Here is a 16,936-nt window from a genome sequence, read left to right as displayed (position 1 = left end):
TACGATAGTTCTAAAGAAATCTACTCCCTACTGCCGACCCATGTAGCATTAACGATACTTTGCAATCGTCACACCTGGAGTGCATCACTCCGCACACACAAAGTAACTATCAGAAACAGGAATAAAATATTGGAAAAGAACAAGCCCAGGTCGAATCTTCAAAGGCTTTCTAGTGGTCTCAATCCCATTTGGGTTCAGTACATATTATTCAATATACATTTTTCCATGTGTGCGATTGTGACTGCAGAGCTCAAGAATTTTGCCCAACACACAATCACAAAAATCGAACCCCTGTTTATTGTTATTGTGCGAAGCCGTCCTTCAAGTTCTCGTTCTCCGTAGAAAGAGAGAGAGCAGCTTACCACTTTACAACAAAGACAAGTTGACAAACACAACAAAACACAACCGCTATACTCGCACCAATCAAGCAATGCCTTGCATAGTTCGTCTTTTGACCAAAGACGACTTTCTTTTTCCCCGAAATTCAAATGAGAAGAAAAAAAAGGTCAACCCCCATAAACACCAATTCAAGTCGACACTGTGATATTGGTCTTGGTCGTAACTTCGTTGAATGGCCAATGTCCAAGCCGTAGCAAATGCCAAGTGGTATACATCCCAATGGGTTATGCATTCGTGTAACATCCGTGATCTGGTGCAGCGATCCTCAAACGTCATGACGCCAACTCATTTTCCCTCAAAAGCTTCAAGCGTTGCCATATTGACCAGGCAAGAGGCCTTCAGCGTGTGCAAGGCCCAACTTTGGCCACCACAAAACTCCAAAGCGTGCCATCAAACCCGATCATGTCATGTCGTAAAATTTCGCTGAATCGACACACCCCGCCGTCCCAATGCACAAAGAGACCCCGTCGAACCAACAGAATGATACCCAATTTCCTCGGAGGGGAGGTCCCTGGATTGCCTCACCAAAGCAGGGATGCGAACCAAATTGAGATTCCCACTGTTCTGGCAAAAATCCAGAAGTAAGATGTCAAGATCAGACCTTACCCTCGCTGGTGCTGAAATTGCATGCCTTGCTGCTGTTGTTGTTGTTGTTGCTGCTGCTGCTGCTGCTGATGTTGTTGTTGTTGTTGTTGTTGCGCCATCATTTGTTGGGCATGCTGCATCTGCATCTGTTGCATTTGCTGAGCCTGATGCTGCTGTAAGGCTGCGGCCATGTTCGGATTGACATTCATGCCCATGCCACCGCCATTCATATTCATTCCTCCTCCACCTTGTTGAGTTTGCTGCCTCATCTGAGCATGCATCTGCATCTGGTTCATCTGGCTCATCTCAGCCTGACGTTTGCGCACAGCAGTCATGGCCGCCTGTTTGGCTTGACCCTGCACCTGTTGCAGTTCGGCAGGTTGAAGCATATTTGTATTGCCGCCATACTTAGAAGCGGCTTGGGTCAAAAAGCGTTGGGTGTATGCACTAAGGGTGTTCTGATAGAGCGCCTGTAGCTGGGGACTGATCTGTGGTCGTTGTTGAGGGCCATTGCCACCCATCATTTGGCCCTGAGCCTGAGCAGCCATTATCCTTTGCTGTTGCTGGGCCTGTGCCATTTGTGCAGCTTGTTGTTGAGGGGTCATCTGATTCTGACCAGGTGAACCTTGGGAGTGTGGTTGCTGAAGGCTCTGCATTTGTGCTTTGACATGATCGGCAACGGACTGGTTGTACGCCTTCTGACTCTGTGCAGGAACGGGCGACATGTGCTGACTTTGTGGTGTGCCCTGCTGCATAGCTTGCTGCTGTGCTTGCTGACGCTGCATGGCGGCTTGGCGGTCCATTTGTGCATGATGCTGAGCCTGCATATGAGCCATTTGGGCTTGGGCCATCTGAGGAGTGCCATTGATCATCTGCTGATGCATAGCAGCCTGTTGGGCTGCAGCCTGCTGCTGCATTGCATGGCGTCGTTGCATTTCTGCGAGCTGCTGAGGATTGGGTTGTCTTGGGACACCGTTCGGCATTTGGCCTTGCATGCCTTGAAGCATGCCGTTTGGCATCATTTGAGGTGTAGGCGCCGCCATGCTACTATGTGGGCTTGCCTGGCTGATATGCTGACCAGGAGTGCCTTGGCGCATGATTGGCGTGGCGTTTCCACCAGCAGGTGTTCCATGGGGCAGTTGTGGTGTGCCGTTGCGACTGAGAGCTTGTCCACTACCGACTCTTGCCATCGGAGCGGTGGGATGAGCGTGCTGAACTGCGGAACCGGGTCGAGCCGGCGAGCCATTGCCTTGTTGTGAGCCAGAGACTACCATGGGAAGCCCACCTTGTGCAGTAGCGTTTGTGACTACGGGTGAGGATGCCGCGTGAGGAGTACCTTGTCTGAGTATTGGCGAGCCACGTTGTTGTTGAGCAGCCATTATCTGATTCTGCATATTTGGAGGTATGCCATTCATCTGCTGCGAAGGCGGTCTCTGGTTCGTTTGAGCTGACTGCTGTTGCGCCGCCAACGCTGCTTGCATTTCTTGCTGGCGGGCACGGATGGCTCTAGCCTCTTGCGCCCGCTGCATCAGTATGCGTTTCTTTTCCTCCTCTTGTAGGCGTTCTTGCTGGCCTCTCCTATTCTCATCTTCCTGCAGTTGCCGATCCTTTTCACGTTGTTTCCGCTCTGCGATTTCCCTCTTAATGTTATCAAGAGCGTTGAACTTCTCGAAGCGTGGTTGGAATAGCGCAGAGGCAGCTTGGCCATCAACAGCTCCCGCGTTCGGCGCACCAGATGCACCGGACGTGCGCTCATCCATGATGAGCATGAATTTCTCCTGTTCCTTGGCATGCGCGTCGTCGGCAGCGAGTTCTGCAACAGTTCGCTTCCGGCTGATTGGTGAAGGAGGACGTGCGTCGTGGTAAGGATCTCGGAGCATATCCATCAGCGTCTCTGCCTCTTCGATGCTTTCAACGGCATCTAGGTATAGAGGGGGGGCAGTGGCGTTCACAATCCGAGCCTCATAGTCGAGGAGATCCTTGGGGTCGATCTTCAATTTCAGCTTCTTGTGCGGTGGACCTTTGTCGGTGGATGGCGTTGAAGGTACCCCGGAGATCGGGGTTTGTGGAGCTCCTGACCCTGGTGCTCGATTACTCGAGTTCGCTTGTGACTGTTTGCGATTGACGGATTTTGGATCAGGAGTCATAGCATCAATTACCATATCCATATGTTTTGAGAGGACGGTAGGTCGCAAAGCAACATGATATATCTTGGGTTTTGGCTTCGTGGATTTCGGGGCGACATCAATAGTATCGTCAGAATTGAGAGTATCTTTGAGCTCTCCTGATATGGAGTCCCGACGCTCTTGCTTCGTTGGTGGTGATCGAGCCACCGACTGCTCTTTCGTTGGATATGGCACGTACGGGGATGGAGTGATGTATTGGTTGTAATTGTGTATACTGAAAGGCTTCTCGTCTCCGTTACAAGCATCGTTGGCAGCGGCATCTTTCGCGACGGATTTGTAGTCGAGTACCCGTACTATGAGCCAACCATCATAGTATTTGACGTCTGACTTCCGAAACTCTTCCACCATATCATGCGGTATTGTACCCTTGGCCAGGTGGTCGATGAAGATGCGCATCTCGGAGTGGTAACTGAAGCTCCCTTCTTGCTGATCGAAACGGAAGTGGGTAGGATGCAGGTGAACAATGAGTGAGGGCGGAGAACCTTTGAATTTCCGTAAGATGTGAGATTCTTTAGGAACTATACCGAGGACACGTGTTAGTCCAAAGGCGCACGATATCTTACGTGTAGGAAACATACCATATGGCTCAGGAAATTTCTTGGTGCCTCGTTTATCTGAACCCAGGGTGTCTGTCGTGCTATTTCTCGTGTTGAGTCTTTGTAGTCTTCGGTTTGGCCTCGCGGTACCATTTACTGCGGCACTATTGCTAGCCGCGGAGGGAGCATTTTGGCTTTGACCAGGGAGCGTCTTCCTGGCACTACTCGGGGAGGAGGAGGGCGCAGCGGGCTTCGTTCCGTTCGTATTCGTCTGGAGGACAGGTGCAGGCGGTTTCTTCATTTTGGTGGCCGTACCTGTGGCCTTTGCCGCGACAGCAGCCATCTTGGGCGTGACTATCGATCAATGTGGGGTTCCAGGCTCTTGGACTTGTCACAACAACTCTTCAAAAGCTGTAGAAGCCTGTAAAGGTTCCCGGCCAGATTGCGACGGTACTGGCGACACGCGCATCATGAGGGGCACGTCAGGGCGTTGCAGGCAACTCTGGGGGCATATGTTGTTGATCTTGCTGTTCTACCAAGTGTCTCAATACGTGTATCGTTGCCAGACCGACAGTCGTGTACAAGTTGATATTTGTTGAATGGAAATTGCTGTATGATGGTCATTCGTATGTCGTCGCCCATGCCCAGGTTCTCGCGAGATCGGGGTATGATTAAGAGATGCTCGGCCTTGGCACCGATCCAAGTGTCACGTGCGCCCAGATATGACTTACCCCTACTCCGTACTTGTACTGTGTAGACTTCAAAAAGATCTTTGGTTGACCCAGAATTTGTACTGGCTTAGGATATGCCGGTCAGTGAGACCCGATGATACATACAATTCTTCTCTACGAATGTGATCTATCCGCATAACACAGTAAGGATTAATGGTTTTCTTGATTGATGGTCCGCCACCCCACTGAATATGGCAATCTCAAGACTATCATGACTACTCTGAGGCTGTTACTGATATTATCTGAAGTCTTAGGCTCTATTGACACTTTGCCCTTTGTGTTGGAGAGTACTCCGTATCGAGCATCAAGTTGTCGAGCGAGGCTGAGACCCACAAGGAGATGCTTTGGCCAATCAATACGTCGAGACCTATGGAATAGCAGTCGGCTACATATCCGCACAACGAAGAAGATTGATGCAATAGTACTCCGTACGGATGACTGGCAGTGGCAGTCAAGTCAGAGGCCCAGGGCTGCAATAATGCCTACCTGATAGTCTTTACAGGCACGTTCTCCGAATTACATGAGCCATTCATTAGCCTATACAGCGATGTTCGCTATGCTGAACTCCCCGGCAGATATCGAAGTATCGATGTATTGTACTCATTGATCAGAGGCGGAAGCCTTCGGTATAAAACACTTCTTTCAATACGCTAAATAGTAACTAGACTATTCATGTGGCAGCTTTGAGCCTCCAGAGCCATTATGCCATTTGTTGACATCAAAATCATCAATCTGCTCAGTCTCGATCATTAATTCGCCTTTGCCAATCCTCGCCTATCTTCAGACTCTCGACAACGCCCACACGTTTCCCCAGTCCAGTCCTTTCCTCTTTTTGCCACCATATCTCATGCTTATGGGTAACCGACTCATCGTCCGTGTCCACTAAGCCGCCGTGCCCTCCCTCGTCACCAATAACAACAACAGTTTGGCGCACCCAACCAGAAAGCTCGGAAACAAGTTCGCCATCAGCTCCGCAGAGAGATTCTTGAATGTATACAAGTTCTGGTGCTAGGCTTCGTAAGATGTGTTTGTGTCCTTTTGATGAAGTGAATGGGAGAATCATGGTCTCCCTGTCCACTATCGTGAGAGCTTGATCGCGAAGAGCCTTATATGCGGAGAATCCATCTTCAACTGGCTTGGGATCAACCTGTGCTAGTATACCATCATCTGGCGTTCCTGATGGGAAGTCGCCAGGTGTTTGAGCTGGTGTGTGTGCTTCGGCCTGGCTAATGTTCGAGAAGGACGACGTCATTGACTGTGATGGTCTTCTGTGGCTAAGTGGATGCGTCTTCAATTCAGGAGCGTAGATCAGTACAAAAATCCGGGTTGTGTCGGGGTCAACATATTCAGGAAGATGTGACAAAATGGACTTGCTCTTGTCAGCTTGCGTAGACGGAGTGTTGACTGTTGGATAAAACTTACAGCGTGATCCACATCACCATCAGATCCTAGACCGGCCGCAGAAACAACGACGGCAACAGTTTTCCTCTTCTGACGAGCAATGGACGACTCTCTTGGAACTTCGACATCGCCAGAGAAGAACTCGTCGGCTGTGCCCCTACGTTTGATTCCTTGTTTGACGTCCCTGTCGGTTTCACGTTGTTCGACTTCTTCACTCCACCGCTCATGGTCTTCGTAGCCGTCGCCACCATCGCCTCTGATAGAACTGATGGCAGCACCCACCATGGCGCCAGCAGCTGCGACTCCGGAAGCGAATGGTTTGTTGGCCCAGTCGTAAGGCTGTTGAACGGAGTCCCCTCGTATTAACGGCTGCGATGGGGTTGTTGACCGACCAAATCCAAGTGCACTTGACATCCTGGCGACGAATCCAGTCTCTACCTGCTGCTCTTCCGCCGTTGATCTTGAAGCGTAATATTCTCCGCCAGCTTCACGGTAACCATCAGGGCCTTGTCCTGGAAATCCAGGAGGAGGTGGATAGCCTTGGAAGCCGCCGGGTTGATTCGGACCAGGCATCATCGGACCCTGAAAGCCTTCTGGCCCAGCGCCTGGAGGCCCTTGATAGCCACCGGGAGGCGGTGGGCCGGCAGGTAGAGCACCGCTCATGCTTGCATATCCTGGAGGTGGTACTCCTCCTTGGTAGTGTTCCTCCTCGCTCGCCTCTTCTTCATCATCGCGCCGTTCACTCCACACCCAGGCGGCAACTCCGATGGCCGCAGCTGTGACAGTGACGACCAAGGGAACCCAGTAGCCAAATGCGGACCTATGCCCGGAGTGGCCGTAGCCACCGGTATTCGCTGTTCTGCGCCTGCGTTCGGTGACAGTATATTGATAGGACATATCGCGTTTACTATCGCACAAGGTGCCGACTTATATAGTCATGGAGGCAGACTGCTCGAAGTTCTGAAGTCGTGGAATGTTGATTGTGGGTATGACCGCTGGTCGTTTGTTTACTTCGTCAAGCCGAGGCTTGTTTGTCGATGACTTTCTATGGTGAGCGCAATACGACTTCCTGAGATGAAATCGATACACCCGTGCTCCGTACAGAGTCAATGCGCAATCGATAGGAAATGAGGAGGACAAAAGAGGGACGAGCGCTGGGGGATGGGTGGTTGTGCTTTGATTTTCGTGGAATCCATGTGGCTGGTTCATTAGGCCGCGGCCTATTCGACCTTCCCAGCCTGCGATTGCAGCTACGCAACTCAGGGCCCACTTCTCACCAGACGAATTGTTGTCAGCACCAAACATTGTCCAACTCGATGACCAAATTCTTGGAAGTGCATCCTCTGCTACTAGAATTGAAGACTCACGGAAATGGCAGACTCTTCCTTGCGTAGACGCCCACCAAAGACCCAAAGCTCAACAGTGCGAACGAAATCTCCCGCGCAAGATGAGATCGAAGACCAAACGTCTCGAGTAATCTCCGTTCTCGATGTCCTTCGGGTTATAATAACTCTTATTGGCGTCTCCTGTGCATTGTCATACTACCTAACTTCTGGCTCTTCCTTCACTTGGAACTACCATCCCTGGTTCGCGAACCCTGCACAACTCGCGCGATGGTGGAAAGGGCCACTGTATCTAAGTCCTGACGAGCTGGCGCTATACAACGGCACAGACCCCAGAAAGCCGATATATCTCGCCATCAATCGCACGATCTTCGATGTTACCGAGGGAAGACGGACATATGGCCCTGGTGGAAGCTATGAAGTATTTGCTGGGAGAGACGCCACCAGGGCGTTTGTCACCGGATGTTTCCTCGAAGATCGAACGGGTGATCTGAGAGGGGCAGAAGAAATCTACATCCCCAAAGAAGATACCGATGAGGACATCTCGAGCGGAGCGAGGAAAACAAGGGCTGAGAAAGAGAGGAGGAACGCAAAGAAACGTGTCCTGGAGGAAGTGGCTAAGTGGGAGGCTTTCTACAGGAATCACAAGAAATATTTTGAAGTGGGAAAGCTGGTAGGCGTGCCAGAGTACACAGGTGATGCCCCAAAGTTGTGCGAGCCGGCTGAAAAAGGACGACCCAAGAGGAAGAAGGGAAAGCAAATAGATAAGGCGCAAGGAAAGCCGGTACAGTAATTGAGCTCAGGACAAGACCAAATGGCGTTGATCGTTAGAGTCGAAACAAATCATGATAGACAACATGGATATCAATTCCTCCTGGAACGAAGGTTACTGCAGACAATGATCGAGAATGGGATCGCGTATCCTTCGGGATAATCGTGACCATGGGTCTGAAAATTGCTCCCCAGTCCTCCGTATGTGCAGGAAATTTGCATTATGCCTGTCTCAGTTCTCATCCGTGGCCATCCTCGACCACACTTGGACCCGTCCCAGATGCATATTCGTGACCATCATACAAGCGCCATCGAGCCTCATTGTCTATTCGGCATTGGTGCCTTGCAAAGACTGAATTGATTTTTCCTAGTCGCCTTGCTTCGTAAACCAATTGTGATTTAGTCGCTGCCGGCAGCCGCTCTCGTGTAGATGCCACCACTGTGATGTGCCACAACCTTGCGAATAACACCACGGTCCTCGAGATCAGCGAGCGCCTTTCGTGCTAGCGAGCCATTGATCTTCAGTCTGTCAACGAGAACAGCGACGGTGATGAGTCGGTACGATTGGACGTCCTTGTTGAGCTTGTCGGAGGTGGCCTTGTCCAATACAACGGCGTGGTTCGCCTTGTCCTTGACTGTAGACGAGCAGAATATTAGCTTTTTGATCAGAAGAATGCGAAATGTTCGAATGTAGCTGGTTGAGATGGTGAACGTGGATGCGCAGGTTCAGAACATACCCTTTCCCTTTGACCACTTCTTCTTTTGCTTCTTGCCGCCGGATGATGCTGCGGGCGCCTGGTATCGTCAGTTACGAGTTCTCCGCGACATCAGCACCGGGCTTGGAAATAAACATACCATTTTTGCGATGTTGTCTTGACGGATAACTAGGGATACTGAAAGACTTGATGTTCAAAGTTGAAGAGATAGGTATTGTGGGCGGGCCGGCTTGGCACGGCGTGAAAAGTGCGGTGGGGACATTTGTGGTGCGCCAAAGTCGAACGGAGCAGCACGCGAGGAAACGCATGGACTGAGAGAAGTCTGCACAAATAATACAAGCATACAAGTCTCTACATTGCTGTTTTCTGGCAGATGATTGCTTTTATTGAATTGACAGTCACTGCCTCAAGGTCTATGTGATTTCTTGTCCAGTGTCTATGACAAGCTGGAAAATTCGAGAGAACTTTTCGAGATCATTCCCACGCTCATGTCATCGTCAGAAAACATCAGAATACGCAATGTCTAGTAGAAGAAGCCAATAACCTTTCCAGCGACGTGCTTTCTTCTGGCCTCCTCGTGGTCCATGATACCAGCACTGGTGGTCAGGACGATGTATCCGAATTGACGAGATGGCAACAACTTGACAACCCACTTCTCGAGGTCTCGGAGCTGAACGTTGTAGCGGGGCGAGATGACGCCGGTTTTGTTCAGACGGCCGTTGAGCTGGATGACAATCTTGCCGTTGCGGTGGTCATCGACCTCCTCGAATTCGCCGATGTAACCTGTGCAAAAGCCGTCAGCAGAAGTTGAGGTAGAGTATGTTGCGATCGAATAAACATATAACCAACACGAAGAAAGAAAGCAAATGTGTAAGATCGACCGCCGAGATCTTGATTTCTCGGGTACTTAAAGGGCAAAGGCTGTTGAGCAAACTGAAACCGCCGCCTAGTTATCAACCCGAATACCATGCGCAGTCCTCCTCTTCCTTGTACAATCGCAACAGCGGGGGCAAACGTACCATGCTTCTGCATGACAGACAAGAACTTGATGATGACCTTGGAGCTAGGTCGGATCAGGACTTGACGCTTGCCAGCCTTTTCGGCGTTGTTGATGCTCTTGAGAGCGTCGTTGAGAACGGAGGTCTTGACCATTTTGGCGGTATGTAGTGAGATTCTCAAGTCAGGAAGAACAAGGACTTGAGGTGTCTGTCGAGAAATATGTTAGTCTTCAGAAGCCTCGAGCAGGAAGAGTGCCCATTCAAGGGTTCTTCAGCTCGTGTCGCAAAAGATGAGCGTATCCTGAGTGCGCCATCCGGAAATGTTACAATCCAGACGGACAATCGGATTGCTCATCCAAGGCCAGCTGAAGAGCGCATGAAGGTCCACATACCTCGGAAAGATGTGGTGGTTTGGACGATGTAAATTGTCGTTGTCGTTGCGAAATCAGAATTTGAGATCTTGTGAGACTGCGTTTCAAGCAGAAGTTTGGAGTGCGTGTGGCCAAGAGTTTTCACCAGCCATGCCTATCTGGGTATAGCGTCTGTGTCTGTGTCTGTGCGTGACTTGTCCAATGAGCATTTAGAGGCTCCAGCCTTATCCGACCTGCCAGTGATCAGAGAGAAAGGGATTAGAGTAACTGTCCTTGTTAATACCATAACAAAACACTTCATATACTGTCGCTCAGAAATAGTGATGTACTATGGATTGTCGCAACAACTGCAACAGTAACAAAGCTGAACAGCTTTGCTTCTATCAAACCAAGTGTCCACACTAGTCCTCTCGCCGTAGTCGCAAGCAGTATCACTCATCATTCAACATGACTCTACTCAGCAAAAGAAGGCTATGCACTGTTGTCTGGCTCTCGGAGACATCAACTGACCCAAAGCACTGATATCCCTGATTTCTTCACTTGGACATGACCTTTACTTCGAGCAGATAGATCGCAGACGCTACAGAATGCTGGCTTACTCTGCCGAGGGAACGGACGGGAACTGGTCAGCAGTCCACAGCATCACCAAGTTTCTAGGTTGGTGGGACAAACCAAAATTCACAGGTTGGTCAATCCGTCGAGGCCTTAGAGGACAAATTTCATTCACTGCAGCTTCACGCTCAAATTGGAAAGTGGTGAGCTTATTGCGTCTGCCTCACCTTACCTCGAGTAGGTCCCAGTAGACCAAGATGCCACTTCACCGCGGCAGTACGAGAACACACACCACAAAGATCAATAATGCCCTTCCCCTCCGAAACGATCGAAAAGAGGCATAGAAACTTGGTGGGTATGCCGCGATTATCTCAGAGTGGTGTTTACAGAAGAGGCCGTCACGCCGACTCGGTCTATCTATGCGGCGAGTCAGGAGCAGGAAGCTTTTCAGGACGTCTTTTCGCGACTCACCGTATCCACGAGCATGACATTAAAGATTTCGTCAGGTGGTCACATCCGAGCTTGTACCAGAAACTGAAGAACATGCCGCTCTCCAGCTCATACTTACCAGAAGATGGTGAAGCAGAGTCGCGTTCGGCTTTGCCTGAGCGGAAAGAGGAGGATGGTCAGACATACTGCAAGGGACTGTCTTCATCGTCCAGAAAATTCGAGCTTCGGGGTCGTGCTGGACGAGATTTCCAAACGGCGGGAGCAATCACGAAAGACATCACGCGCCCTGGCTTCAAGCTGCAAGAGTTGGCTGCGCCTAGTAAGATCCCAGCCCAGCTGATTTGGTTGCAGACACTAACTCCACATTGATGAAGGAAATGTTGAGATCCTGCAGATGCAGAATGATTTGGACAGAATCTGTCACCGTTGCAGCACTGCTTGTGGGGGATTGACGTATATCATTCCACATGAAAGTACTTCTCTGAGCATGGCCGACAACGTTGAGAATGACCTCCAAGAAACCCGGACTAATAGCGTTTATCTCTGCCTCGACTGCGTCCAGCTTGCTTCGCCAAGTGAGCCTGCAGGTGAGAACGAGCGGAAGGTCTTCCCCTACAACATCGATGGAGCCTGTGAAAAGGATCAGATCATGGAAGCTGCTGAAAAGCTTCATCCTCTCCTAAAGCAAAAAGAGGTTTTCTGCATCTACCTGCCCGAAGGACCAACACTTGAACCAGGTAAAGGATCGAACTGTAAACAAGGCCTCCGGCTCCGACGTCAAAAACAGTACGACGTTATCAAAATCCATGAGGAACTCGGAAAAATAAATTCCGGCCATAACTGTCAACATATAGACCTGAATAATGACGAACTAGGTCTTCGCATTCTATCTCCAGTACTCTTTGAAGGTTACAGGGAGAGCTACAAGAAGCAAGGGCTGGAGTGGAAAAACCGCATGGACCATGTCAAAGACCTGGAGGTTGAGCATATTTCCGAATCCGAATGCGAAGACGAACCCAAGTCTGGCATGACCAAGCGTGTTCTGGAGGAGATCAGAGCTACCTGTTACTGCGATAAGACGCTCTTTCATGAGAAGATGATTCGCTGCAGCTCCGCATCGTGTCTCTATGTTTGGCTTCATCTTCGTTGTGCAGGTCTTACGGAGATACCACAAGATTGTGAGGACTATCTTTGTCCGCGTTGCACGGAACTCGCAGCTGAGCGGCTAGAATCAAGTTTTGAAGACGGACCAATACATCGAAGCTCAAGTGTTGGCTGTTCCGAGGGCTATGAAGCGAGCATCAGTGGCAACGAACAGTCATCTGGTGATGAAGAGCTTGCTCAAGATGGTGCTGAGAACGGCCAATATGTCTCGCGGGCCTCTGGCTGGGTTGCTGTCAACAATTGAAGGATGATGCTCAGTCAGAGACTAGCCTAGCTGGTGATGATGGATGTGACAACAGCAGGGCATGTCAAGGGACTTGGATATGAAATCTGTATCAGGGTTTGGCTTAGGATTGATGGAAGGCAGCAAGTAGTGCTTGGATCGCTTTGGATCTGCTTGATGAGAGTTTGGAGCACAGAAATACCAGGCCCAAGATGATACTCGTCGGTACGTCGGTAAGGTAGACAATGTCGCCTTATGTAATCATGCCAAGCCCAAATAGGCGCCAAATCCAAACTGCGTTGTTCTTTCCGCTTCAACTTCCATCTTCTACTCCCCACCAGAAAGTGAATCAGATCGACTCTCAAACCCCTTTGTTCTCGGTCGGATCGACCAACTACTCTAATCGTTAATAACAGTCTTTTGACCGTATACGATAGAACCACCGCCTCGCAGGCCGAAGGAAAGCTCCTATACGGAGCAGCACCGTCTAACAACTTTTCTTGCAAGGGTTTGCCTGCGCACCCTTTGCTTCATTGCTCGACTCTGACAGCTCAAGTGACTCTCTCCTTCAGCAAATATATCAAGTTTGAGCAAGCCGCCGACTATTATTCAAAATGTCAGGAATCGATGTCGAAGCTCTTCTCGACTCCACTGCCACTAGCGACGTCAAAGACTCTCCTCGCGATAATGAAGACCTACACCAGACCGAACGCAACGAGCGTCGCGACAAGGACAAGTATCGTGATGGCTCGCGAGACCGTGATAGGGACCGTGATCGCAAAAGACGGGATCGAAGTCGAGAACATCGAAGGGATCGGGATCGAGACAGAGACGATGACATAAGAAGCCCCAGAAGCGAACACGGCTCTGCTAATGGCAGTCATAGGAGCAGGAGGAGAAGTCGGAGTCGCGAAGATGACAGAAGACGCTCCGGACGTGACGAAGGTTACCATCGCCGACGATCGAGGTCTCCTGGATATGATCGCTATTACCGAGCAGAAGGCCGATCAAGACGTGACGACGATGAGCGCCGGGATCGTGAAAAGGGTCACAGAGACCGCCGTCGCTCCGAAAGTCCCAAAAACGCCCTGAAGCGCAAGACGCCAGAGCCACAGCTTACTGAGGATGAGCGTGACAGGAGAACGGTTTTCGTACAACAACTTGCCGCGCGACTCCGAACAAAAGAGTTGATCCAATTCTTCGAGAAGGTCGGCCCGGTCAAAGAGGCACAGATTGTAAAGGATCGTGTCAGCGGACGTTCCAAGGGGTAAGCTTGATGCACATTTCAGGTCGCTTCTTTTGTACTAACAAGTGTACAGTGTTGGCTATGTTGAGTTCAAAGATGAAGATTCGGTACCCCTCGCCATTCAGATGACTGGACAAAAGCTACTCGGAATCCCCATTATCGCTCAACTCACTGAAGCAGAGAAGAATCGACAAGCTCGCAACCCGGAGGCGAGCAGTGGCAACCATAATTCCGTTCCGTTTCACCGCCTTTATGTTGGAAATATTCACTTCAGCATAACTGAACAGGATTTACAGAACGTCTTCGAACCTTTCGGTGAGCTAGAATTCGTACAACTTCAAAAAGATGAGACAGGTCGTAGTCGCGGTTATGGCTTTGTACAGTAAGTTCTTCGCTCATTGCTATCTACAGGTGCTGACGTCTGCAGATTTCGTGATCCCAATCAAGCTCGTGAGGCTCTTGAGAAGATGAACGGCTTTGATCTTGCAGGTCGTCCCATCCGCGTGGGTCTAGGCAACGACAAGTTCACACCCGAATCGACGGCCAATCTGCTTCAGCGCTTCCAGGGTCAAAACCACTCTGGTTATCAAGGCTCTGCATTTTCTGGATCTGGCGGACGAGGTGCCCATGCTGGTGGCTCTGGCGGGACCTTCGACCGCGCAGGCGGCCGTGACAATGACAAAGGTACTGGTGGCGCAAGTGCGTTAGACGATACAGATGTTGCCGGTGTGAACTTCAACAACTATAGCAGAGATGCATTGATGCGTAAACTCGCCAGGACAGACGATTCAAACGTCGAATCCCAGAAGAAAACGGTTGTTCCGAAGAAGGAGAGCAAGCCTCTTCCTGTCAACGTGAGCCAAGCGAGTCGTTGTGTCTTGCTGCGTAACATGTTCGACCCAGCTGAGTAAGTTCTTCACCGCTCGTTGCGATTTTTACTGACAGTTATGTACAGCGAAGAAGGCGACAGCTGGATCAAAGAGCTCGAGGACGACGTGCGAGCCGAGTGCGAGGAGAAATATGGTCACGTCGTGCACATTTCGCTTGACCCGAATACTCAGGGCGACATCTATCTGAAGTTCGAACGTGTATCGGGTGGTGAGAACGCAATCAAAGGCCTCAACGGCCGCTACTTCGGTGGTAGGCAAATCAGCGCACAGCCAGTCGTTGACGCCGTCTACAGCAGCTTGTTCTCTAGGACCAAGGCATTGTGACCTTTTCCGAACGAAGACATTGATCCGCAACTCCCAGCCACCATGTCGCGAATCATGGTGGGACTAGAGCCTATATCATCAAAGTCAGCACTCGTTACTGCATCAAGGCCGGGCATGCTAGTCGTTTTGGGAGGAGTTCGGGATGGTCAGAGCTGGAATCTCGACTGGTGTGTCAAGATCCGGGGTTGTTGTTGTTGACAGTCTTTAGTGCCTTTCTCCAGGTCCTTTCCAGTACCAGGGCATCGCGAGCACCAGTACTGCTTCACGCCCATCCAGGTGCTCTAGTAGGTCGGCGTTGCAGTTTTTTGTTCGATTTGATCTTGACGACGTGAATTTCTTTTCATGCGAAGGACATTAACCGATAGCTAGGACATACTCTTTTGAATGCTACGGCGTCTTTTCTCTGACCATCTATGTGCTAGGGGTTTTAGTCACATTCGATGCTCTTCTTGCCTTGTTCTTTGAGCATTTTGTATGTCCCCTCCAGAATCTGGATGTTTACTGATGTGTGAAAGTTCGTTATGACTTTTTGATAGTAATCCACGCCCGTTGTATACTCGTACTGAGTCGAAAAGATGATACGCACTCTTTCCTCTTCGCAGGTCAAACTAGGTTGTTCCCAGCCTTCAGTGCCGCAGATGCCTCTTGGCCCCGGGTGCTTGGTGTTGCTCACTGGGCGAGTGTGTAGATAAAGGTATTTTTGATCTAATACATCTTATACCACCGCCATTCGAACGCAACTTTGAGGATTCAGCTTTAGAGTCACAGAGCCCGAAAAGTAATAATATTCTCGGTACCCGCGTCTTCTGTCTCTAGTTGCAGTTACGTGTCATGCTGTGTAGACCTTCCCTGCCATTCCTCCTATTATTTTTATTGTCTCTTAATCCAAATCATTTCATTTTCCAACGGTCAGTGGGACACCTGTCGTTGTGGCATCTTCCATCTCGTTGTTGACCGTCAACTAGTGACATTCGTCGTAGACCTGTAATCCTTGAAAGTCGAATCGGCCGCAAATGTAATGCTTTTGAGCCAAATAGAGAAGTGTTGACGCTCGCTTGCCTCCGCCACGACAAGACTGATTTGTCTTTTTCCGGGATCTTGTCATTGGTGTCTCTCAGATCTCAGATGCTTCGATACCTGGTGGCGGTATTGCTCTCGACTTCTGTAAGATGGGTCGTATCACAACCGGACCCAGACCCAAATCGATACCTCTGTAGCGGCCGGAATGATTGTACTGTGCTTGTCATCGTCGAAGTGTCAGGAAGATGAGCAGGCTCCATCTCCCTGAACACTGGTCTGCCTTGGGAGCAGCTCTTGGCCCTGAACACTGAATGAGAATCGCTGGGGATAGTGCTACACTTGTTCCTGAGGATGCGGAGGAGGGTTATCGACCAATTAGACTAGGAAGTTCATTAGCTATCATGGAAAGTTGTCAACAGATTTTGGACTAGGATATTGAGCAGGTGAAAGTGGAGGCTTGCCTATTTTCAGGACCACTCGTGAAGGAAAGGGCGTCGAAGATGACAGGATCCTGAGAACGGCCCTCCCTTTGTAATAGGCTGACCAGTCCGGTTGTCCAACGTGGATTTTTCAACACTGTGAGAAGGAAGAGACCGGATATGTGACCAGGAGGCCCGATGATGTTTGATCAGGGCGTGTTTGTGCTGATGTTGTCAAAGAGAGTAGCTCGCCGTAGCGAAGACAGAGCACTTGGAATGCTTTCAGGTCAAGAGAATCAACAGGAATCTCCTAGGATAGCGGTTCGAATCAACCAGCACTCTGCATGATCTCTTCTCGCTTGTCCCTTTCTCGTTGAGGGCTTTCACAACATGCGGAACGAAAAGGCACCATAATCCTCGTCCTACCACCAACAGCCGCACTTCATCAGCCGCGAATGCTCCTTGGCTTGCTGTCTAATCCATGAATAGAAGCGGCTGATGCTTTGTCCTTGCGTTCTAGCCCTGGTGAAAACTATAAAGTCTTGACTTTTTTTCTCTTCCTGAACTTTCTCTTTTCTTTTCTCCCCAAGTGCGGACAGCGACAGATCATC

General features: G+C 50.1%; 6 protein-coding genes across 8 annotated transcripts; 2 read left to right on the top strand and 4 right to left on the bottom strand.

Annotated features, from left to right (window-relative positions):
- Nucleotides 1–127: 127 nt before the first annotated feature.
- On the bottom strand, nucleotides 128–4,331 carry PV06_07940 (uncharacterized protein). Its single transcript, XM_016409228.1, has 2 exons — nucleotides 3,749–4,331; nucleotides 128–3,688 (listed from the first exon to the last, which is right to left on the bottom strand). Exons 1-2 carry the CDS (start codon nucleotides 4,047–4,049, stop codon nucleotides 1,002–1,004), a joined length of 2,988 nt encoding a protein of 995 aa, XP_016260982.1. The 5' UTR covers nucleotides 4,050–4,331; the 3' UTR covers nucleotides 128–1,001.
- A 733-nt stretch (nucleotides 4,332–5,064) lies between these two features.
- PV06_07939 (uncharacterized protein) lies at nucleotides 5,065–7,010 on the bottom strand. The gene is made up of 2 exons (XM_016409227.1): nucleotides 5,860–7,010; nucleotides 5,065–5,806 (listed from the first exon to the last, which is right to left on the bottom strand). The coding sequence occupies exons 1-2, from the start codon at nucleotides 6,733–6,735 to the stop codon at nucleotides 5,174–5,176; spliced, it is 1,509 nt and encodes a 502-aa protein (XP_016260981.1). The 5' UTR covers nucleotides 6,736–7,010; the 3' UTR covers nucleotides 5,065–5,173.
- A 142-nt stretch (nucleotides 7,011–7,152) lies between these two features.
- On the top strand, nucleotides 7,153–8,145 carry PV06_07938 (uncharacterized protein). The gene has a single exon (XM_016409226.1). It carries the CDS (start codon nucleotides 7,210–7,212, stop codon nucleotides 7,972–7,974), a length of 765 nt encoding a protein of 254 aa, XP_016260980.1. The 5' UTR covers nucleotides 7,153–7,209; the 3' UTR covers nucleotides 7,975–8,145.
- A 336-nt stretch (nucleotides 8,146–8,481) lies between these two features.
- Nucleotides 8,482–8,810, bottom strand: PV06_07937 (40S ribosomal protein S25; the record flags this gene model as incomplete). Its single annotated transcript, XM_016409225.1, has 3 exons — nucleotides 8,482–8,587; nucleotides 8,690–8,747; nucleotides 8,808–8,810. Coding segments are annotated over 3 exons (165 nt in total), but the record flags the coding sequence as incomplete, so codon positions are not given.
- A 185-nt stretch (nucleotides 8,811–8,995) lies between these two features.
- PV06_07936 lies at nucleotides 8,996–10,103 on the bottom strand. 2 transcript variants are annotated; one of them, XM_016409224.1, is made up of 3 exons: nucleotides 10,059–10,103; nucleotides 9,688–9,874; nucleotides 8,996–9,451 (listed from the first exon to the last, which is right to left on the bottom strand). In XM_016409224.1, exons 2-3 carry the CDS (start codon nucleotides 9,818–9,820, stop codon nucleotides 9,192–9,194), a joined length of 393 nt encoding a protein of 130 aa, XP_016260978.1. In that variant the 5' UTR covers nucleotides 9,821–9,874; nucleotides 10,059–10,103; the 3' UTR covers nucleotides 8,996–9,191. The 2 variants fall into 2 exon arrangements, with proteins under 2 accessions (XP_016260978.1, XP_016260977.1); XM_016409223.1 differs by having other exon boundaries at nucleotides 9,688–10,103.
- Nucleotides 10,104–12,764: 2,661 nt separating this feature from the next.
- On the top strand, nucleotides 12,765–15,574 carry PV06_07935. 2 transcript variants are annotated; one of them, XM_016409222.1, is made up of 4 exons: nucleotides 12,765–13,693; nucleotides 13,746–14,054; nucleotides 14,100–14,526; nucleotides 14,643–15,574. In XM_016409222.1, exons 1-4 carry the CDS (start codon nucleotides 13,041–13,043, stop codon nucleotides 14,718–14,720), a joined length of 1,467 nt encoding a protein of 488 aa, XP_016260976.1. In that variant the 5' UTR covers nucleotides 12,765–13,040; the 3' UTR covers nucleotides 14,721–15,574. The 2 variants fall into 2 exon arrangements, with proteins under 2 accessions (XP_016260976.1, XP_016260975.1); XM_016409221.1 differs by having other exon boundaries at nucleotides 14,100–14,579; nucleotides 14,628–15,574.
- The last annotated feature ends 1,362 nt before the right edge of the window (nucleotides 15,575–16,936 follow it).

Source organism: Exophiala oligosperma, assembly GCF_000835515.1.
Source record: "Exophiala oligosperma strain CBS 72588 unplaced genomic scaffold supercont1.7, whole genome shotgun sequence".
NCBI lineage: Eukaryota > Fungi > Ascomycota > Eurotiomycetes > Chaetothyriales > Herpotrichiellaceae > Exophiala > Exophiala oligosperma.
The sequence above is the reverse complement of the archived record's forward strand: the minus strand, read 5'-3'. Positions and strand labels throughout refer to the sequence as shown.

Coding starts and splice junctions, on each gene's coding strand:
- PV06_07936 (XM_016409223.1), bottom strand. CDS start 9,820: ATGGTCAAGACCTCCGTTCTCAACGACGCTCTCAAGAGCATCAACAAC. Junction 9,452..9,687: donor GTCTGTCATGCAGAAGCATG/GTACGTTTGCCC, acceptor GCTTTTGCACAG/GTTACATCGGCGAATTCGAG.
- PV06_07935 (XM_016409221.1), top strand. CDS start 13,041: ATGTCAGGAATCGATGTCGAAGCTCTTCTCGACTCCACTGCCACTAGC. Junction 13,694..13,745: donor GTCAGCGGACGTTCCAAGGG/GTAAGCTTGATG, acceptor ACAAGTGTACAG/TGTTGGCTATGTTGAGTTCA. Junction 14,055..14,099: donor CGCGGTTATGGCTTTGTACA/GTAAGTTCTTCG, acceptor TGACGTCTGCAG/ATTTCGTGATCCCAATCAAG.
- PV06_07939 (XM_016409227.1), bottom strand. CDS start 6,735: ATGTCCTATCAATATACTGTCACCGAACGCAGGCGCAGAACAGCGAAT. Junction 5,807..5,859: donor ATGGTGATGTGGATCACGCT/GTAAGTTTTATC, acceptor GACAAGAGCAAG/TCCATTTTGTCACATCTTCC.
- PV06_07940 (XM_016409228.1), bottom strand. CDS start 4,049: ATGGCTGCTGTCGCGGCAAAGGCCACAGGTACGGCCACCAAAATGAAG. Junction 3,689..3,748: donor GAAATTTCCTGAGCCATATG/GTATGTTTCCTA, acceptor TCCTCGGTATAG/TTCCTAAAGAATCTCACATC.
- PV06_07938 (XM_016409226.1), top strand. CDS start 7,210: ATGGCAGACTCTTCCTTGCGTAGACGCCCACCAAAGACCCAAAGCTCA.